Below are 23891 nucleotides of genomic sequence, written 5' to 3'. Positions count from 1 at the left end.
TCTGGACTGGAAGTTCTCAGCAAAGGGAAAGCTTCCCGCGGAGCTGAAGCCGGACACAGGACCCCGGCCCAGAACCCGCGACCGCCGATCGCACCCTCGTCCACCTCCCCACGCCCTCCCTCGCGCCCACCCCACGTCCGCTCGCAAAGGGGCGAGGGTGGGGGCGCAGCGTCCCGGCCACGCCGTTACCAGGCAACGGGATGCCTGGGCGGAAGTGACTGAGCGGAATGCGTGGGGGGGAGGCAGTTGGAGAGAGAGCTCTTGGACAGCAGAAATGAGCCCTGGTAAGAACTAGGCCAGGGGGCTGTCCCTTGATGGGGAGCCGTGGGAAGGGGAGGGGTGATAGGCAACGCCGCCTTCCTCGGCCCCGGCCCGTTCATCCCGGAGCCCTCGGTATTGCCCAGGTCGGGTCTGGAAAGCGGGTGTTCTTAAGTAGCCGCACGTCGCTTTCTCAGCCAGAGGAGGAAAACATCACCTCCGTCTATCTCCTCGCACTGTTACCGTTTCAAGCCCCGTTTCCGCCGACCCGCTGCCGCTGGGTGGCCCCAGAGCGCCCTCCCGTGGCCTCCTGGGGCGGCCACTTCCGGAATCTCCTCGCCTCGCCTCCCAGCTCGCGGTGGTTCCTCGCCCCCTACTGCCAACAAAACCAAACGCATGCGTGGTTCCGTTACAGAAAAGCATCTTGAGGAAGGCGATGAAGTTGACTCCGTTCTCCTTTCAGCGTCCAAGATCCTAAATTCCTCTGAGGGAGTAAAGGAAAGTGGTGGTAGTGAACCAGGTAAAATCTCCGAGGCCACCGGGTACCTTGCTTACATTCACCAGCCTAACCGGTATATTTATGAGTCTAATAGTTAACACTTACTGCACATTTACTTTGTGCCAGGTGTTGTTCTAAACACTAAAGTGTATCAACTCATTTAATCCTTACAAGCACCCTGTTTAGTAGGTACTACCATTATCTCCGTTTTACAAGTGAAGAAACTGAGGCACAGAGAGGATAACTAACTCCCCAGGATCACCCAGCTAGCAAATGACAGAACCGGTATTCAGCTGGGTGGCTCCAGAGTCCAGGCCTAGATACTAGACTGCTAGACTGCTTCTCTGAATACCAAATAAGAATTGCTGATTATTTGGACACATACTAAAAAAAAAAAGAAAAAAGCTTTTTCTAAAGAAAACTGTTTTTACAGTAAATATGTGTGAACTATAGAATATTGTAGGGAGGAGGAGAATGTTTGAAATAACCAAAGCTACAGTTTTCAAGTTCCACATAAACTGTGACTAAGTTCTTAGGTTTAGGAGAATCTGACAACACAGAAGTTTGGTGGAAGTGAGGAGCCTAGTGTTCATTATCATTATCATCTCTATGAGAGAGAAAAGCAAATTCTACCCTGCTGCTGGTATTCAGGGAAAGCTCTATGATAACACTAGCTGGGTACAAGCTTAAGGAACAGACACCTCAGCACCTAAATTCTAATGATGACGCATTAAAATATCAAGATGTCCAGTTTCAACAAAATGTTAGCACTATACAGTGAAAAAGGAAGTGATGGCCCAGGCAAAGAAGAGGATTAAAATATTATAAACCATCATGAGGAGGACCAGTCCTGGGGCATACCAGACAAAGACTTTTTTAAAAATGATCCTAAATATGCTCAAAGAGCTACAGGAAAACATAGACAAAGAACTAAAGGAAATCAGGAAAATGTAGATGAACACAAAAAGAATATCAATAGAAAGATGAAAATTATGAAAAGGTTCCAAACGGAGCTGAAGCTATAGTAACAGAAATATAAAATTCCCTAGAGGGGTTCAACAACAAATTGGAGCTATAATAAGAACCAACCAGTGAATTCAAAGATAAGACCACTGAAATCATTCAATCTGAAGAGCAGAAATAAGAATGAAGAAAAGTGACCAAGCCTGAGGAATCTATGGAACACCATTAAGTGTAGCAATAGACATATTGTGGGAATCTCAGAAGAAGAAAGAGAAAAAGAGGCAGAAAAGATTTAAAGAAATTATGGTTGAAAACTTTCAAATTTAATGAAAGACATCGAATATGCACATCCAAGATGCTCAGCCAACTCGAAATAGGATAAACCCAAATGGATCCACGTTACAGCATACTATAATCAAATTGTCGAATGCCAGAGATAAAGAAAGTTCTGAAAGACATGAGAGAGAAGCAACGTGTCAGTACAAGGGAGGCTTGATAAGATTAAGTGCCAGTTTCTCATCAGAAACCATAGAGGCAAGAAGGCAGTGGGATGACATACAAAGTGCTGAAAGCAAAAATCACTAACCAAGAATTGTATATCTGACAAAGCTGTCTTTCAAAAAATGAGAGGTTAAGACATTCCCAGATAAACAAAAGTTGAGGGAGTTTGTGGTCACCACTAGAGTGGTCCTATAAGAAATGCTAAAGAGAGTTCAGGTTGAAAGGAAATGACAGTTGACAATAGATCAAAACTACATGAAGAAATAAAAATCCCCAGTGAGAGTATTGATATGGGTAAATATAAATGCTAGTACTATTGTATTTTTGGTTTGTAACTCCTTTTTTACTTCCTATAGGATAAGAAAGGGAAGTGCATAAATATAATGATAAATCAGTGGGTTTGGACTCATAATGTATAAAAGTGACAAGAAGTACATACAGACAGGAACAGAGGGATAGAGGAATATAATTTGTGTATACTATTGATATTGAAGCTAAGTTGGTATCAAAACAAATAAGAGTGTTTTAGATTTAGAATGTGACATTAAGGTCCTATGGGAACTACAAAGAAAATATTGGAGAATATGCAAGCCCATGGAGACAGAAATTAGACTACAGGTTGCCAGGGGCAGGAGACAGACAGAATGGGGAGTTATTGCGTAATGGGTGTAGGGTTTCTGTCTGGGGAGGTGGGAAAGTGTTAACAATAGAAGGTGGTGAGTGTACCACAATATTGTGAATGTGATTAATACCACTGAATGGGATGCTTGGGAATGGTTGAGATGGGGGAGTTTTTGTTGGCATGTTTCCACATTTACAAAAAAAGGAAAAAGAAAGACAATGACAATTAAGTGCAATACATGATCCTGGATGAGATCTAGCAAGAGAGGAGAAAAGGCTCAAAGGGACATTATTGGGTCATGTGGAAAAATTAGAATATAGACAGTAAGCTTTACATCAATATTAAATTTCTTGAACTTGATAATCACACATGAAGGGATTACATGGGTGAATATCATTGTTCTTAGGAAATGTACGTGGTGGTATTAAATGTTTGTGGAGCATGATGTATACAATCTACATTCAAGTGTTCAGAAAATGGATAGGTTAGATTAGGTTTGATAGATAGATAGATAGATAGATAGATAGATAGATAGATAGATAGAAAGAACAATATGGCAACCATGACAGAATGTTAAAATGTATGGATCTGGGTATCTGGGAGGGGTGGGGGGGGGAAGGGGTATGGGTATGTATGGAGTTTGTATTATTTTTGTAACTGTCCTATAAGTTTGAAAGTATTTAGAAATAAAAAGTTTAAAAAAATGTTAACAGTCTTACTATAGCATAGTGGTTACAAGTGCAGGGTCTGGCACAGAGAAAGGACTCAATAAATGATGGTTATCCTACCTCAGGTTTAGTCAAGGATGGCAGTGATTTTCTGCCTACAACTAAAGGCAAAATTAGGAGGTGTGACTCTGTTCCTATTTCTGTTCTCTTGCTTGCACATCATTTTCACCAAGTGATCCATCCCTTGAGTACTAAAACAACAAAATATTGACCTGATTTGCAATGACAAGTTTCAAAAAGCTGTATAATATTTCTGGTGTCTCTTTGCTTTTGGAACAAGTACTTAAACTAATTAAAGCTTCACTTATTGGAACGAGTATGGGAGAGAGACTTTTGAACTTCAGGATTTCTGGTGTGTTGTTCCTAGCATTCTGTTCTACCCAAACCTTCATTCATTCATTCATTCATCTAACATTTTTAAGCTTCTGCCATGTATCAAATATTGTTCTAGGTGGTGGGGATCCAACAGCACCCTCTTTCAGTTTACCTTCTTGTAGAGGGAACAGACAAACAAAGGATATTGTGTGTAGGATGGTGTCTTAATTTGTCAGAGCTGCTATCATAAATACCACACAATGGATTGAGTTAAACAATGGGAATTTATTGTCTCATGGTTTCCAAGGCTGGAAGGCTCCCCCCACCCCACCCCAGGGTCAGCAGCACGCTGGTGATGGCTTGCCAGCTTCCTTGGCTTGCATCTCTTCCTTGTGTCATATAGTGATGTGCTCTCCTTTCTTGCTTCTGCGACTTCTGGGTCTTCTTTATAAGGCCCAGAATTTGGATTAAGATTAAGAACTTGTTTTTTTCTAGGGTAAATAATTCAGTCTGCCACAGATGGGAGTAAATCCTATGGAGGAAAGTAAGGTATAGAAGAAGGATATGGAGTGTCAGAGGTAGGTGGGGAATGTTTAGTTTTTAATAGCTAAAATAGTTTTTAATAGGAAAAGACCTCTCTTAACAGGTGACATCTGAGTAAAGACCAGAAGGAGGTAAGGAAGCAATCAGTGCAGATCTCTGGGGAAAGCACATGCTTCCAGGCTGAGGCAAGGGAATCTGCAAAGGCCCTGAGGTGGGAGCATGCCTGGCAGGTTTGAGGAACAGCTAGTGTATATGGAGAAGAATTGGGAAAGGCAGAGGTTAGTAGGGATGGGTTGAGAGAGAAAAATGGGGAGGCAGGCCTGGTAGTTCCATGTAAGGATTTCAGGTTTTGCTCTGAGCAAAAATGGGAATCATTGGAGCATTCTGAGCAGCCTTCCCTCTCCTCCATCTCAGCTGGAAATTTCAAATGCACTGAAACGTTGTACTGGTAACACCCTTGCCTCTTCAATAATGATTAGAGTTCATATTTCTTGAGCATTTACTACATAACAGGCACTATGCTAAGACCTTTACCTACAAACTACACACAGCAGTTCAACACTTGCCTTGAGTTACCCCTCACACCTAGTGTGTGGCAGAGCCAGGATGCAAATCCAGGCATTCTGACTCCATAGCTCACATGCATAATTACCATGACAGTGCCTCATGCAAGGGCCACCGCACCTCACAAGGCTTTGCAAAGCAGTTAATTCTAGGAATGAACTTGAACCGCCATAGCAAAAATCCAGTATTTGGAAATGAGAATTACAAATCTTTGACTGCAGCGTGCCTAAGATCCTTTAAAAAGTCATTACCATGTTGCCCTTTTAAAACTTATTTGTTCTTTTAGTCTATTAGCTAGAGGTATGTCCTCAATACTTTCTGTATGCATTGAATATGAAATAATTTTCTGCAGGCTTCAGAATAAACTTCCCATGTCTTTACCTTAATTACCTCAAGTCATCCCACTGATAGCTATGTTCTTTTTCACTTTTGACAGAGAATTTTAATTGAATATAATGTGAATAATATTTCTTGCATCCAAATAAGCTTCTTGAGAGTTGGTACCATATCTTCCACTTAGCCTATACACCTTCTGATATTGTATATTTATCAGGGACTTAATAAATGGTGAAGTGTGCTGTGTTCTCTCTCCTGTGATTCTTTGAGTGACTGGTAACTCCCCTTCCAGTTCTAGAACTACATAATTCTATGTGGTTCTTTAAGTATAGCTAAATTTTAAAATGACCTTTTCCTTTGAGAATAAGTAGCAGCCAATGTCTCTGAAACTAGTAAGAAAAACAAAATTATTTAGGTAGCTTTAAAAAATGGATAAATCCAACTCGGCCTACACTATGCCTTCACTGAAACATCTGAACATCGTTGGAGTAAAACATTCACTTTGAGTCATACCATGGATCTAAAGTGAGCACTTGATTCTATTTGGAAAACTAACTCATTTCTCCAATAAATTCTTTTTCAAACCTTTTGTAAGAGTTACTCCTCTTGTCTCCTCAATCTCCAACACTCTCCACCACCTCTCAACTCATAACATGATCTCACACTGTATGAAAAGAAAATAGAAGCAATCAAACCCAAACTTCCTCATCTTCAACCTTCAGATTTTCTAACTTAGCTGCCTGGGTACCCATGTTCTCTGTCTTCCCAAATTTCAATGGAAGAATTGTCCCTATTTAATCAAAGATCAGTTCCTGTAGATCCCATCTCTTCTGGAACTTTCAAATACTCAGCTTCTGCAATTAGCCTCCTTCATTCTCCAGAATTATTGATTTCCTCTCTTTCTACTATATGATTCCAGCAGTAAACAAACAAGTTTTAAAAACTCTTTTTTGACCCTTGCATGTCTTCCAATATCTACCTTATTCTCTATTCCCTTCCACAGTAAAACTACAAAGAGTTGTCCATACTCATTGCTCACAAATCTTAACATTCCATTCTCCTCTAAAGCTTCTGTGCCTGTCAGGCCAGGGAAACTTCCCTTGTCTAGGTCAGCAGTGGCCTCCATGTAGCACACTGTCATGGTCCTCACTGCTCCCCAGAATCAGACTGGCCTACTTGGCATATCCACCTGTCTACCTGATATCTCTATATTGTTGTCCAACAGACAACTTAACTTTAAGATATCTAAAACAGTTTGTCTTCCTCCTAAAATATGCTTCTATCTCATTCTTTTCCATTTCAGAAAATGACACCATCATTCATGCATCTGCTCTAACCAAAAACCTAGCAGTCATCCTTGATTTTTTTTCAGTCCTTTAGCAAATGCTCCTGGCTTTATCTCCAAAATATATCCTGAATTCACCTGTTTTTGTCCACCTCTCCCACTGCCGTCTAGTCCAGGATACCTTCATATCTCACTTGGACCATTGCCATGCAGCAGAGTGATCCTTAAAATTTTTCAGTCAGAAAAAGTCATTCTCATGATTAAAACTCTCCAATGCTCCCACTTCACTTAAAATAAAAGCCAACCCCCTTAGCTTGGGCTGCAAGGCCTTATATAATCTAGCTGCTTCTTCCCCTCTGACTTCATATCACCCTGTGGTCCCATCTGCTCACTAAGATATGGCCATGCTGGCTTGCTTTCTGCTCTGCAAAGACAGATGACTTGTTCCGCTTCAAGACTTCGCTGTTTACTCTGCTCAGAAGCTCTCCCCACAGATGTTCAAATGGCCGGATCCTTCTTGTTACTTGGGATTCTCAGCTGAAGTCTCCTACAGTCATACCCATCAAGTACTGTCTGTGCATCAGAGGCCCTAATCATACTCTGCTTGCCACTCCGGTTTGTGATCTTTAAATTGTTTTGTTGGTATTAATTTTATGCCTTCAACAATTCCATAAACACGTTCCAGGTAGGCACTATTTTGGTACTGCTATGCTCAAGATTACTGTTATTATTACTATTAACTAACATTTAGCAATTAATATACAACAGACCTCATACCAAGTGCTTCTGTGCCTGGTACGTAATGTATGTGACATCATCTCATTGATTCATATACTTTTTGTTGTTGTTGTTATTATTTTTTTAACTCCTTTTTTTAAATCAACTATATATAAAAAATTTAAAAACATACAATAAAAGAACATTTCAAACAAACCATAAAAAGGGAGTAAGAAAAAGACAACTAACCTAAGATAACTACTTTACTTCCAATATGATCCTACTTTATCCCAAGAAAATAACCTAATATAGCAACATTTCTGTGAACTTGTTCCTACCATACCCATCAGAAATTAACAGACCATAGTCATTCCTGGGCATTCCCAGAAGATTAAATTTACCCTTGATAGCTTATCTGTTCTTGTCGGATTATCATTCCCCCTCAATTGCTCTCTATCACTAGTTCCCCTACATTTTTTTTTTAATCTTCATTTTATTGAGATATATTCACATACCGCGCAGTCATACAAAACAAATCATACATTCGATTGTTCACAGTACCATTACATAGTTGTACATTCATCACCTGAATCAATCCCTGACACCTTCATTAGCACACACACAAAAATAACAAGAATAATAATTAAAGTGAAAAAGAGCAATTGAAGTAAAAAAGAACACTGGGTACCTTTGTCTGTTTGTTTGTTTGTTTCCTTCCCCTATTTTTCTACTCATCCATCCATAAACTAGACAAAGTGGAGTGTGGACCTTATGGCTTTCCCAATCCCATTGTCACCCCTCATAAGCTACATTTTTATACAATTGTCTTCGAGATTCATGGGTTCTGGGTTGTAGTTTGATAGTTTCAGGTATCCACCACCAGCTACCCCAATTCTTTAGAACCTAAAAAGGGTTGTCTAAAGTGTGCATAAGAGTGCCCACCAGAGTGACCTCTCTGCTCCTTTTGGAATCTCTCTGCCACTGAAGCTTATTTCATTTCCTTTCACATCCCCCTTTTGGTCAAGAAGATGTTCTCCGTCCCACGATGCCGGGTCTACATTCCTCCCCGGGAGTCATATTCCACGTTGCCAGGGAGATTCACTCCCCTGGGTGTCTGATCCCACGTAGGGGGGAGGGCAGTGATTTCACCTTTCAAGTTGGCTTAGCTAGAGAGAGAGGGCCACATCTGAGCAACAAAGAGGCATTCGGGAGGAGGCTCTTAGGCACAACCATAGGGAGGCTTAGCCTCTCCTTTGCAGCAACTGTCTTCCCAAGGGTAAAACCTATGGTAGAGGGCTCAACCCATCAAACCACCAGTCCCCTATGTCTGTGGTCATGTTAGCAACCATCGAGGTGGGGTAGGCCAATACCCCTGCATTCTCCACAGGCTCCTCAAGGGGGCACTACATATTGTTTTCCTTGTTTTTCTTTTTTTTTTTTTAACTTTCCATTCTTTTTTAAATCAACTGTATGAGAAAAAAATTAAAAAAAAAAAAAACATACAATAAAAGAACATTTCAAAGAGACCATAACAAAGGAGTAAGAAAAAGACAACTAACCTAAGATAGCTGCTTTACTTCCAACGTGTTCCTACTTTACCCCAAGAAAGTTACCTAATATAGCAACATTCCTGTGAACTTGTTCCTACTGTATCCATCAGAAATTAACAGACCATAGTCATTGCTGGTCGTCCCCAGAACGTTAAATAGTTTATCTGTTCTTCTTGGATTATTATTCCCCCTTCCTTAATTGCTCTCTATTGCTACTTCCCCTACATTCTACATTATAAACCATTTGTTTTACATTTTTCAAAGTTCACATTAGTGGTAGCATATAATATTTCTCTTTTTGTGTCTGGCTTATTTCGCTCAGCATTACGTCTTCAAGGTTCATCCATGTTGTCATATGTTTCACGAGATCGTTCCTTCTTACTGCCGTGTAGTATTCCATCATGTGTATATACCACATTTTATTTATCCACTCATCTGTTGAAGGACATTTGGGTTGTTTCCATCTCTTGGCAATTGTGAATAATGCTGCTATGAACATTGGCGTGCAGATATCTGTTCTTGTCACTGCTTTCCGATCTTCCAGGTATATACCGAGAAGTGCAATCGCTGGATCGAATGGTAACTCTATATCTAGTTTTCTAAGGAACTGCCAGACTGACTTCCAGAGTGGCTGAACCATTATACAGTCCCACCAACAATGAATAAGAGTTCCAATTTCTCCACATCCCCTCCAGCATTTGTAGTTTCCTGTTTGTTTAATGGCAGCCATTCTAATTGGTGTTAGATGGTATCTCATTGTGGTCTTAATTTGCATCTCTCTAATAGCTAGTGAAGCTGAACATTTTTTCATGTGTTTCTTGGCCATTTGTATTTCCTCTTCAGAGAACTGTCTTTTCATATCTTTTGCCCATTTTATAAGGGCTGTCTGTACTATTGTCATTGAGTTGTAGGATTTCTTTATATATGCAAGATATCAGTCTTTTGTCAGATACATGGTTTCCAAAAATTTTTTCCCATTGAGTTGGCTGCCTCTTTACCTTTTTGAGAAATTCCTTTGAGGTGCAGAAACTTCTAAGCTTGAGGAGTTCACATTCATCTATTTTTTCTTTTGTTGCTTGTGCTTTGGGTGTAAAGTCTAGGAAGTGGCCGCCTAATACAAGGTCTTGAAGATGTTTTCCTACATTATCTTCTAGGAGTTTTATGGTGCTTTCTTTTATATTGAGATCTTTCGTCCATTTTGAGTCAATTTTTGTGTAGGGTGTGAGGTAGGGGTCTTCTTTCATTCTTTTGGATATGGATATCCAACTCTCCCAGCCCCATTTGTTGAAAAGACCATTATGACTCAGTCCAGTGACTTTCGGGGCCTTATCAAAGATCAGTGGGCCATAGATCTGAGGGTCTATCTCTGAATTCTCAATTCGATTCCATTGATCTATATGTCTATCTTTGTGCCAGTACCATGCTGTTTTGACAACTGTGGCTTTATAATAAGCTTCAAAGTCAGGGAGTGTAAGTCCTCCCACTTCGTTTTTCTTTTTTAGAGTGTCTTTAGCAATTCGAGGCATCTTCCCTTTCCAAATAAATTTGATAACTAGCTTTTCCAAGTCTGCAAAGTAGGTTGTTGGAATTTTGATTGGGATTGCATTGAATCTGTAGATGAGTTTGGGTAGAATTGACATCTTAATGACATTTAGCCTTCCTATCCATGAACATGGAATATTTTTCCATCTTTTAAGATCCCCTTCTATTTCTTTTAGTAGAGTTATGCAGTTTTCTTTGTATAGGTCTTTTACATCTTTGGTTAAGTTTATTCCTAGGTACTTGATTTTTTTAGTTGCTGTTGAAAATGGTATCTTTTTCTTGAGTGTCTCTTCAGTTTGTTCATTTCTAGCATATAGAAACATTACTGACTTATGTGCATTAATCTTGTATCCCGCTAATTTGCTAAATTTGTTTATTAGCTGTAGTAGCTGTATTGTCAATTTCTCAGGGTTTTCCAGATATAAGATCATATCATCTGCAAACAATGACAGTTTTACTTCTTCTTTTCCAATTTGGATGCCTTTTTTTTCTTTGTCTTGCCGGATTGCCCTGGCTAGCACTTCCAGCACAATGTTGAATAACAGTGGTGACAGCGGGCATCCTTGTCTTGTTCCTGATCTTAGAGGGAAGGTTTTCAGTCTCTCACCATTGAGTACTATGCTGGCTGTGGGTTTTTCATATATGCTCTTTATCATATTGAGGAAGTTTCCTTCAATTCCTACCTTTTGAAGTGTTTTTATCAGAAACAGATGTTGGATTTTGTCAAATGCTTTTTCAGCATCTATTGAGATGATCATTTGATTTTTCCCTTTCGAATTTTTAATGTGTTGTAATACATTGATTGATTTTCTTATGTTGAACCATCCTTGCATGCCTGGAATGAACCCCACTTGGTCATGGTGTATGATTTTTTTAATGTGTCTTTGGATTCGATTTGCAAGTATTTTGTTGAGGATTTTTGCATCTATATTCATTAGGGAGATTGGCTGGTAGTTTTCCTTTTTTGTAGCATCTTTGCCTGGTTTGGGTATTAGATTGATGTTAGCTTCATAAAATGAGTTAGGTAGTGTTCCATTTTCTTCAATGTTTTGAAAGAGTTTGAGTAAGATTGGTGTCAGTTCTTTCTGGAAAGTTTGGTAGAATTCCCCTGTGAAGCCATCTGGCCCTGGGCATTTATTTGTGGGAAGATTTTTGATGACTGATTGGATCTCTTTGCTTGTGATGGGTTGGTTGAGGTCTTCTATTTCTTCTCTGGTCAGTTTCGGTTGTTCATATGTTTCCAGGAAATTGTCCATTTCCTCTACATTATCCAGTTTGTTGCCATACAGCTGTTCATAGTATCCTCTTATAATTTTTTTAATTTCTTCAAGATCTGCAGTTATGTCACCTTTTTCATTCATTATTTTGTTTATATGGGTCTTCTCTCTTTTTGATTTTGTCAGTCTAGCTAGGGGCTTGTCAATCTTGTTGATCTTCTCAAAGAACCAACTTTTGGTGATATTTATCCTCTCTATTGTTTTTTTGTTCTCTATGTCATTTATTTCTGCTTTAATCCTTGTTATTTCTTTTCTTGTACTTGGTTTAGGATTGGTTTGCTGTTCATTTTCTAGCTTCTTCAGTTGATCCATTAGTACTTTGATTTTGGCTCTTTCTTCCTTTTTAATATATGTGTTTAGTGCTATAAATTTCCCCCTTAGCATTGCTTTTGCTGCATCCCATAGGTTTTGGTATGTTGTGTTCTCATTTTCATTCGTCTCTATATATTTAGCAATTTCTCTTGCTATTTCTTCTTTAACCCACTGATTGTTTAGGAGTGCGTTGCTTAACCTCCAGGTATTTGTGAATTTTCTAAGTCTCTGATGGTTATTGACTTCTAATTGTATTCCATTGTGGTCAGAGAATGTGCTTTGAATAATTTCAATCTTTTTAAATTTATTGAGGCTTGTTTTATGTCCAAGCATATGATCTATACCGGAGAAAGTTCTGTGAGCACTAGAGAAGAATGTGTATCGTGATGATTTGGGATGTAATGTTCTATATATGTCTGTTAAATCCAATTCATTTATCCAATTGTTTAAGTTTTCAGTTTCCTCATTGGTCTTCTGTCTGGCTGATCTATCTATAGGAGAGAGTGATGTGTTGAAGTCTCCCACAATCATTGTGGAAACATCAATTGCTTCCTTTAGTTGTGCCAGTGTTTGTCTCATGTATTTTGTGGCACCTTGATTGGGTGCATAAACATTTATGATTGTTATTTCTTCTTGTTGAATTGCCCCTTTTATTAGTCTGTAGTGGCCTTCTTCGTCTCTTATAACAGCCTTGCATTTGAAGTCTGTTTTATCTGAGATTAATATTGCTACTCCTGCTTTCTGTTGGCTGTATCTTGCATGAAATATTTTTTTCCATCCTTTCACTTTCAATTTCTTTGTGCCCCTGTGTCTAAGATGAGTTTCTTGTATGCAACATATTGATGGTTCATATTTTTTGATCCATTCTGCCAATCTATCTGTTTTAATTGGGGAGTTTAATCCATTTACTTTCAATGTTATTACTGTGAAGGCTTTTCTTGAGTCAGCCATCTTATCCTTTGGTTTATGTTTGTCATATATATTTTTTCCCTCTCTCTCTTAATGTCCTTGAACATACCCATACTGAATCTCTTTAGTACTGAACCTTTCTCCTTATCTCTCTCTCCTTTCTTTGTTTCTCTGTTGGTAGGGTTCCCTTTAGTATCTCAAATAGGGCAGGTCTCTTGTTAGCAAATTCTCTCAGCATTTGTTTGTGAAAAATTTAAGCTCTCCCTCAAATTTGAAGGAGAGCTTTGCTGGATAAAGAATTCTTGATTGGCAATTTTTCTCTCTCAGAATTTTAAATATGTCATGCCACAGCCTCTCGCCTCCATGGTGGCTGCTGAGTGGTCACTACTTAGTCTTATGTTGTTTCCTTTGTATGTGGTGAATTGCTTTTCTCTTGCTGCTTTCAGAACTTGCTCCTTCTCTTCCATATTTGACAGTGTGATCAGAATTTGTCTCCGAGTGGGTTTATTTGGATTTATTCTTTTTGGAGTTAGCTGAGCATTTATGATTTGTGTATTTATGTGTTTAGAAGATTTGGGAAGTTTTCCCCAACAATTTCTTTGAATACTCTTCCTAGTCCTTTACCCGTCACTTCCCCTTCTGGAACACCAATGAGTCTTATATTTGGATGTTTTATATTATTTATCATATCCCTGAGGTCCATTTTGATTTTTTTGATTTTTTTCCCCATTCTTTCTTTCTTTCATTTTTCCATTCTGTCATCCTCCAGGTCACTGATTCGCTGTTCAGCTTCCTCTAGTCTTTAACCAGAATCTTTTTAATTTGATCAACAGTTTCTTTTATTTCCATAAGATCGTCTATTTTTTTTTTTATTTACTCTTGCAATTCCTTCTTTATGCTCTTCTCTGGTCTTCTTCGTGTCCTTTATATCCTGTGCCATGGTCTCGTTGTTCATCTGTAGTTCTTTGATTAATTGCTCCAAGTACTGTGTCTCCTCTGATCTTTTGATTTGGGTGCTTAGGCTTGGGTTATCCATATTGTCTGGTTTTATCATATGCTTTAAAATTTTCTGTTGTTTTCGGCCTCTTGGCATTTACTTTATTTGATAGGGTTCTTCTAGGATTTGTAGACCAATTAAAACCCTTATCTCTAATTTGTCAGATCTACAGCTTTGTGTAGAACACTTTAACCAGCAGGTGGCGTCTGCGAGCTACCTGTTCCCCTCAAGCCAGTTCTCCCCCACTTTGTCTTTGTGGTGAGTGGGGGTGTCAGTCTTGAGGGGTCCAATTGGTGCACCAAGCTTGCATGTGTAGTTGGTGTTGCCCGCCCTGTATATGGGTCATGTCTGAGCCATCAGGGAGGGGCGTGGCTCTAACAATCAAATCTGCTGCTGTAGTCTAATCCTTCAATTCAGTCCTGCCACAGTTTGTCTCTGCCGCTGACCCACAAGTCCTTGGTATTGGCGTATGGCCCCTGGGACTTGCGAGTGAGTCCCTATTCCAAGCCATGCACCCTCAGGTCCTCTGTTGAGGGATGACTGTGCTATGTTACAGGTGAGCACCATCCCCCCAGGGTGGTTCTGGGCTGCAGGGCTGTGTAGGGAGGCTCCCAGTCTGCTGAAAGGATGGCTGAATGGGGATGTTAATTCACACTGCTCCACCTTCCCAATTCTGGGACAACCAACTCAGGGTGTGGGAAAGGCTAATGTCCATGCCTGATTTTGTGGTGTGTGCCTGTGTTGTTGGAAACACTTCCCGTCACACTGGGTTGTCTGGGGCAGCTCTGGGCTGTGGAGCCGGTGCCTGGCAGGAGTGTTCCCTGCCCACCAGGAAGATGGCTATGAGGGGACACCCCCCTTTTCTTGGGAAGTTGTGGTGTTTAGTGAATTTTCTCAGCCACTGGACTTACTGCCTTGTGTCTCAGAGCTCTCTTAGCTCTGCTCTTGTCTGGGCCCAAATTGTAAGTCTTTGAGGCGTTCTGTAATGGGCTTCTTAGAGTAATTGCTTTAGAGAAAGGGAAAAACATTAAAAAAAAAAAAAAAAAAAAAAGAAGGGCCCTCCTTGCAGATCTGATGGGCTATTGAAATGCTAAGAGACAAGGAGATTAGGGCCATTAAGGAATGATCCAGGGAGCAGAGAAACTGGCTTTTCAGACAAAGAAAATTGCCTTCTGGATTTGCATATGAGCCTGACTCTGCCTGAGCTCTGCCCTTCCCCATTCTGTGTTCACCAGAACTCCAAAAAGTCTCTGCTTTTATTTTTGGGTTTTCCTTGCTGTTTTTGCTATCCCTATCACCTCTCTGCTGGGTTGGCTGCTCCTGGATTCTCCAGTGTCTGGTCTCAGTCTGTCTGTGTTTGGAGTTTGAATCAGTAGAATGAGTTTCCGATAAGAGCTGCAACTACAGTTCTCCCTCCTCGTTCCCAGTGCTGATGGCCCCTCCTCCCACGGGACTGAGCCTGGCAGGGAGGGGCGCGGGTCCCCTGGCCGCAAAAACTTACAGATTTCGCTGATACTGGCTGTTCCACGCGTTCATGAGTGTTGTATGAAGTATGCCCAAAGTCAAATTGCTCTGCGGTGTCCAGTCCACGCAGTTCCTGGCTTTCTACCTACTGCCCTGGAGGAGTAACTAAAACGTACACCTCACCACTCCGCCATCTCATCATATACTTCTTTTATGTGAGTCTTGGCACTGAGTGGCTGCCAGAAAGGCCTTTTCCTCACCTCCCTCTCCAATGCTGTCCCTAGCTCCACTCATTCTCAATCATATTGGCCTATTTTATTTTCTTTGTGTTATTTATCACTGCTTAACAGTATCTTGTTTATTAACTTTTTTGTTTACGTTTTCTTTTCTTGTCTACTCCTTAACTTGTAAACACCATGAGAGCAGGAACTGTGTCTGTCTGATTCATTGCTGTATCTATAGCACCTAAAACAAGACACATCCAATATTTGAATGAATGATATTGAAGGAATGAATTGCTAACAAGTAAAACAAATAAAGCTAAATAACTAAGTCATAAAAATTATTTGAAACTTCCAGGTAGATTTTAGAGCAAAGGAAAATCCCAGACCTCCCTCCCCAGAATCAAATGAAATGAATAAAAAAATGCTAGAAAGCCCACAGAAACTTCACAAGCAACAGCTGAAGAAGGAAGAAACACCCCTCAGGACATAAAATTTGAGATTGAGGTCAAAGATAAAAACAGAAGATTCTGGCAAAGTAAACTATATTCCGGCCCCTAATTCTGTCTGTGACTTTCAGAAGCAATAAAGCACTTCAACAACTAAAAACATTCATTAATGCCCTCACTCTAAATATTGATAAAAACAAAGAAAATATCTCTCTTCCTCTTAATTGAGGTTTGAGTGAGTAGAAAGGAACAGCTGGTAAACCTGGAGCCTGATCCACAGGGGTTTACTTTGCTCTAAGAAAAGAAGAGGTTCTGGGTAGGGCTGCTACTAGCTCAGGAATGCCTGTGTATGGATTAGAAAAAGGATGCAAACTCACACAGGGTATGGTTAACTGCATGGAGCATCGGCCAGATTTCAGCCTCAGTTTATGCTCTTGGCCAGGAGCCTTTGTACAGTGAACAACCTGCACAACAATACATGTTAATCTTAGTTCCAGGGCTCCACACTGAACTGAAGGAATGATGACATCAAGAGAGTATTTCCCTATAGAAAGAGGATACACTTCCTACTATATTTCTAATGAAAGTCTCAGGGAACAAAAACAACACATCGGCAGACACCGTATCTTCAGCAAAAGCTCCAACTCATCTCTCCTCTGCCAGACTTCCTCACCCAATTTTTAGGCTATAAAATAGATAGGACAATACCCCAAATCTGAAACTGTAGCTCAGAAGAATAAACCACTGGGACTCACGGAAGGATGTCAAATGAAGTCATCTACACTAAGTCAAAGAAAATAGAAATAATAAAAAGAATTTCTCAGGTTAAACATGAACCATATGGAAAGCAGCAGCGTGCTAGCTATGCACTCACACTGGGACCGAAAAAAGAAGAAATGGAGAAAGGAAAAAAAAAACCATGCAGAAGACATATAAATCTCATTTTTTTTTATTTTTAATCTTTTTATATTTGTTGTATCTCTTTATTAAATTTTTAGATTTCTTTTCTCCATATTTCTTACTCAATTTTAATGAAAGGAATCCTGTATTTAGCCTTGAGATTGCTAATTAATCTCCTAATGAGACAAAGAAAATCTGTATAGAAAAGGGAGGTTGTTGCTGCAGGAGTAGGCAGGAGGTGGAACTGTGAACAGTAATGCCATTAAGAATAAATTTGAAGGCTGAAAACATTTACAAGAATAAAATCCTACCATTAGGTTTAAATATAGAGTTTGTGAAAATTATGGTTACAGAAAAGAATGTAAACACCTTAAAACCTCAAAGTGTGAAAATAATATAACTTGGAAATATCAAGAGGAATGGGGAGTAGATGTGGAAGAATTTTGTCATCTTTCTTGGAAGGAAGTAAATCAACATTGAATACAATAGAAATATATGTTATTAAAAACTTTAAAGTTTCTAATCTCTTGGTCCTTTTCATAATATATTTTCATAAGCATAGAGAAATCTTTTAAGAAATTATCATGTAGTAAAAAATGTCTGAATTTTAGTGATAACTTTGACTACTTCTGATTTTTCTTTATTCTGTTAAAATTTTCTTTATTCTCAAGTAAATACAAATTCAATACAATTTCTTTAAAAGTAGGATGCATGATACAATCCCATTGTTTGAAAATCATTTCTAATTTTTCCACATATATGCATACAGAGCTGACTGAAGAATAGGCGTCTAAAATTAACAACGGTTAGTTCTGGGTGGTGGGATTCTAGATGATGTATTCTTTTTGATTTGCACTTTGGTCTATTTGAATTCATTAGACGAGTTTATTCGGGGTCTGAAAATCTTCAGGATGCCTTCCTGCACTGATCCAGACCTTATCCCAATTCCATTTTCTCTCTCTGAGATGAACATTTCAGACTACTCAGAGTGTGGCTATCACTTCATTCCCATTAAAATGAAATCTCCAGATAGACTCACTGCCCCTCCCTGCCCTCTGACTAATGGTGGGATTCTTCAGTTGGCGGAAAGGCTCAGGGCTCTGAACCAGTGTTGCTCTCAGTGATGGGGATCAGACAGCAGAGGGTGTGCCTGGCCTGTGCAACCCACCTCTGTAGCATCTGCAACTCCAAAGGAGAAGACATGCTGACCTTTTTTAAAACCTTCTCTTAGGGCAGAAGTTATCAGCCCAGGATAATATCCAATCACAGCTGTCCTTTCATTCAAGTCACTGGAAATTGTTTTTAATTCTTTAATAAAATATCTCAGAAGCAAACAAGTAGCCTAACATATGTTCAATGAGGATGTATGTCAGGAAATTTGCAAATATTATATAGACTCTCCCCTGTTGCAGATCTATAATCTATCTTCTAGGAAGGAACATACAGACCTTTATAGTACTTTGCTTAAAAACAAGACAAAAATTACAATCTGTTAATCCAATTTGTTTCCCATGATAAAGGGGGGGCGGGAATATCTTACAGAAATTTCATAGAGACTGAGTCCCATACGGTACTTTGCCAGGGGTCTCCCATAAGCCAAGGATTATTAGTTTTTCACAAAAAGAATATGGTTCCTATCCCAGAAAAGAACAAACAAGGGTATTTGAGTGCTTGAGAGTTTCAAGATCAATGTTATAAGTTAATGGTTTATTATAAAATTAAAAACACTACTACAACCTCAAGCAGGTATTTTAAGTCAAACGAGAATTATTTCTTACACTTACTATGTAACTTGCATTGGATTCTTTGCAATTTGAATCAGTGTTCTCATTATATCTTTGTTTCACTACCCTGGAAAGTTAGGAGACTGCTTTCTATTACAGATATTTAAAAATAAAACTTAAGGATTAAATCACATGTTTTTCAATTTTGCTTTTAAGACTATAGCTGTATATCAGAATCAGAAAATCAAATCCAACCACAATCAGCATTGAAAGTGAGTATATTTCATTTTTTCATCTCTAAAAACCTATGTAATGGCTGATCCGTTTCAGAATACATACTTCCTAAATGCATATGGGCTCTTCCACTTTATCACCACAAATCTTCATGAAAGTCCATTGGGTTGTAGCAGGAATGACTAAGAATGTCAGTCATTTGACTCTCATGTGATCATTTCTGGTAATAAATAGGCAACAAAGGGAGATTTTTTAAAAACCTAACAATCCATCTACCTAAATATCTACCTAACTACCTGAATATTCATCTACGTAAAGATATTCAATTTTGTGCCTTGTTTAATTTTGTTATAGGCCCTTCAGCATCAACTGGAATCATTTCAGGCTCTCCGAATGCAGACTTTGCAGAATGTTAGCATGGTATGTTTCTTTATGCATAGGAAATATCCAAACTTAAGGTATCATCCCCCTCTTCTAGGCTAATATAACCAGCCAGTTGATTAATTGATACAGATTGTTATATAATAGAGGCTACAACATATTCCAGCCTCAAAATTTGTTTTGAGGAAACTACATTCTTCTCTCTCTGTCATATCTTTATTTGGAAATAAGCCAAAGAAAGAGCTCTCTAATTTTTTTGAATACATACCCAAAGCACTACGTATATATAGAACTACAAATAACCACTCTTTCATATAAGTGATATAAAATCTAACTCAAACTGACTTTAGGAAAAAAATGTAATTTATTAGCTCAGATAACTGAAAATCCTAGGGATAGCTCACTTCAGGAATGGCTTAATCCTTATGCTCAGGACTCATGTCATCAGATCCAAGTCTCACTCCATATTGGCTCTGCTTTCCTCAGTATTGGAGTGTTGGACTCCATGTGGTAACAAAAGGGCTGCTAGAAGTTCTAAATCTTTAACCTTCCAGGTTCAAGTCATGCAAAGAAGAGAGCATGGCTTTCTTTAGTAGTTTATACTAAGGTCCTAGGCCTGATTCTGATTAGCCCAGATTGGGTCATATGCAATCCTTGAACCATTCACTGCCCAGAGGGATGCAATGCTCTTACTACTTAGTTCTGTGTCACATGCCCATCCTGGAGCTAGAAATGAAGGCTGTATCACCAAAGGCACATGGACTTTCTCCAGAAGAAATAAGGGGTAGTGTTAACAGAAGGATAGGGAATGTGGATATTGGGGGTGCATAACATAACACATATCCACTAAAGACCCAATAGAAAGTTCCTCTCAATATTTTTGAACTAAAAGCAACTACAAGGAAGTAGAAAGAGAAAAAGTCCTCTTGAGGGTGGCAGAATAGATTCCATTCTGATGACAGAGATCGAAGGTCTCTGATTTCCTCAACAATCTAAAAATCAAACATCTAGAATTACTTTAATATAGTTTGTAAAATTTTATTGTCTTTACTAAATTTTCTTTCAATTTTATAATCATATAATAAAGGCATAATTTTCTCAAGGATTCTTTTATGATAGCTATTATAAATTAAAAATCACTTTTTATATTCTATATGATGGGAAAGAATTTTTATATGCAGGAAATAAAAAGGTACCTTTCAATAATATCCATTATGCCTGTACGTTCATTAAATTTATAAATCTGAAATCAAATTCTAACATTCTCAATGTATCTTTTGAAGGTACAGTCTGAAATCAGTGAAATACTGAATAAAAGCATTATCGAAGTAGAAAACCCACAATTCAGCTCAGAAAAAAATCTGTTCGGCACACACATTGGAAAGACTTTGGTACTTTTTTTATACAAATCATTTCTATATTTAGGTACTTCAAAAATGTTTCTACAATCAGTTTCTCTTCACCTTCACATTCTCCTTTTTCACAGGAAGAATGGACTGCCAGAGATGAAAACAAGGAAATTCCTGTCCTGAAAACCCTAAAAGATGTGTGTTTACTTCCAAATTTCTTAAATTTTCTTGTCTCTCTTAGAGTCTATGGAGGAGCATTTGAACTAATCCAAAGATTCCTAAGTAAATTGAAATAGAAGGCAGTTTTTATAACCTATCTTTCAACTTAAGGGTTTTTCTTCTTTTAGAATTGACCTAGACATGGGGTGAATTCCCCAGAACAGCTCCAAACTGGAGTCACTATGTCCATACTGATTAGAACTCGTATTATCTAGTCACAACCCTAGAACCATCTGAAGCTAGGAATTCAAGCCATGGTTGACAAATACTCATTTTCCTTAGACTCCCATTTGACCTGTTGCTTCTATCTTGGGTATGTCTTGAGGGATGATAAATTTCTATTTCTGAAATTGAGGGGTTGGCCTATGAACACCATCCCCTAAGGAAATAAGAGCAATTTCTAAGCAAATTGTGAAGACCAGAGTTACAGATCTCACAGCTGTTGTTAAAGTTTTCTGGAGATAATGAATCATACTCATAGGCTTCATTGCTGTAGAAATGGATGTTTGTTTTAGTTGTACAAATAAATCTTCCACAAAATATTATCTTAAGTTGTTGGTCATGTGATAAATGATAGTACATTTATAGTGTTTGTTATTATTATTATTATTATTAGCCTATAGAGAATCAAGAAGAAATCCTTTCTATGGAGAAAATTCATCATTTTGAAGATTCTAGGACTCTTCGTTCAGTGGAAGAAAAATTCAGTAGCGATAGTGCTAACAGTCTCTCACAAGGTATAGATGTTCCAACCCAGGTACATTTCAAGGACATATTAACTTCAACAGATAATTCAGCTTCAAACATAATTATGAACCCTTCAGAAAATTCTGACATGTTGAAGAATTGTAATAACCTTTATAGTTTTCATCCTAACATACCTCAAAATGTGATGTCCCAAGCTAATACAGTAATTCTGGATGAATCCAAAATTACTGTGCCTTTTCTCAAGCATGGATTTTGTGAAAATCTAGATGATATTTGCCATTCTATCAAACAAATGAAGGAAGAACTTCAAAAGTCACATGATAGGGAACTCATACTTACAAATCAACTTAAAACCTTAAAAACTGATACAAATGTTCAAAGTAATGATAAAAATGACCTCTCCCCCATTCACAAGAAAAATATTAATTTTATTAAGGAAGAAAATATAGAAGGTGACTTAAATGAAGACATAAAATCAAAGAGAATTTCAGAATTAGAGGCATTAGTAAATAAATTACTCCCACTCAGGGAAAGAGTGTCAAAATTCCATGTGACTTTTTGTAGAAAATGTAAAAAATTATCTAAGAGTGAAACACATAAGGTAAAGAAGAATGAGAAAAATGAGATTTCTATCACTGGCAAGAATATTACAGATTTAAAATTCCACTCCAGAGTTCCCACAGATGGACTGTCATTCTTTGACCAAGCAAAACATGAAATGAAAAACAAAGAAAGGGCAACCATTTGTTGTAAAACAAGGATCAACAGATATGAAAATGAGAAAAACATCCAAAGCCAATTCTGTTACTGAGCAGTGTGTTGCAAAAATTCAGTACTTACAAAATTACCTAAAAGAATCCATGATGATACAGAAAAAGGTAACTGAACTGGAGAATGAAAATCTAGCTCTTAAAACCAGAATAAAACCTCTTGTCTCTACCACACAATCTCTGATACAGAAAGTTGAAACATATGAAAAGCAATTTAAAAATCTGGTTGAAGAAAAGAACACTATTCAGTCCAGGTTAATTAAAACAGAAGAAGACGGAAAAGCATGTCTTAAAGAGTTGAAAACAGTAAGTAGTAAATACAATGTTCTCCAAAGCCAAAATAAAAGTCTAGAGGAAAGAAACAGTCAACTTTCCTTGGAGAAGCAACAAATGATAGAAACATTAGATCAGCTAAAAAGTAAGGAACACAAAACTCAAAATGATATGGCCATTGTCAATACTGAAAATAATCGAATGAATATTGAAATGGAATCAATGAAAACAAAAATTCTATTAATACAAGATGAAAAAGAAATGTGTAGAGAAAAAAACACACCAGCTTTTAAAGGAGAAAGCTCACTTGAAATGAACTGAAAGAGAATCAGTTGGAGATAATAAAACTAAAAGAGAAAGAGAGATTGGCCAGAACGGAACAAGAGACACTTCTTCAAATAATAGAAACATTTAAAAATGAAAAACTTAATCTTGAAACAACATTACAAGAATCTACTGCTGCTAGACAAATGATGGAGAGAAAAGTTGAGAATATTCAAACATACCAATCTACTGCAGAAGAGAATTTTCTGAAAGAAATAAAAAATGCAAAGTCAGAAGCAAGTATTTATAAGAATAGCTTGTCTGAAATGGGGAAGGAATGTGAAATGTTGTCAAAAATGGTAATAGAAATTAAAGCAGATAATCAGATTCTAAAAGAAGAACTAAAAAAACATAGTCAAGAAAATATAAAATTTGAGAACAGCATCAGTAGGCTTACTGAAGACAAAGTGCTTTTAGAAAATTATATTAGAAGTATAGAGAATGAAAGAGATACCTTGGAGTTTGAGATGCGGAATCTTCAACGAGAATATTTAAATTTAAGTGATAAAATCTGTAGTCAGCATAATGATCCATCAAAAATGGCTTACATGTCAAGAAGGGAGAAATACCATTTTGACAACCATGATACTTATGAAGAAACTTCTAGTCCTAGGAGTAGGCCTGTAGCTCCTGATTTGAAAGGTATGTATATTGTGATATATTAGTAGATATGTGTTTAAATTCTTTTAGTCTATTAGGCACTAGCTAGAGTACAGTAAAAAATAAGGAAACTTTAAAATGAACACAATCTAGTTTTGTAAGAATTGAATCCAATTTATTAGAAGCTGGAATTATTTGGAAATGTTGCCCTTTTGACAAAATTCATGTTATATTAGTTACTTACATACTTTGTATAGGCACCAAGCAACTTTGGCAGTGAACAGGTTAATTTTTTTATTATTCTAAAGTATAATTAGCACTCCAGCTTTAAAAAAAAAAATCCTCTTTTTTTTTTTT

General features: G+C 38.0%; 1 protein-coding gene across 1 annotated transcript; it reads left to right on the top strand.

The window, feature by feature from the left end:
- The first annotated feature begins 224 nt into the window (after positions 1–224).
- On the top strand, positions 225–23891 carry CCDC110 (coiled-coil domain containing 110). The gene is given in 10 exon segments (XM_037829116.1): positions 225–284; positions 674–778; positions 18893–18948; positions 19265–19330; positions 20575–20682; positions 20778–20837; positions 21476–22303; positions 22305–22874; positions 22876–22919; positions 22921–23891. Coding segments are annotated over 10 exon segments (2526 nt in total). The 5' UTR covers positions 225–274; the 3' UTR covers positions 23600–23891.

Source organism: Choloepus didactylus, chromosome 3 (assembly GCF_015220235.1).
Source record: "Choloepus didactylus isolate mChoDid1 chromosome 3, mChoDid1.pri, whole genome shotgun sequence".
NCBI lineage: Eukaryota > Metazoa > Chordata > Mammalia > Pilosa > Megalonychidae > Choloepus > Choloepus didactylus.
Note: the sequence above shows the minus strand (reverse complement) of the source record. Positions and strands in the feature narration are given on the sequence as shown.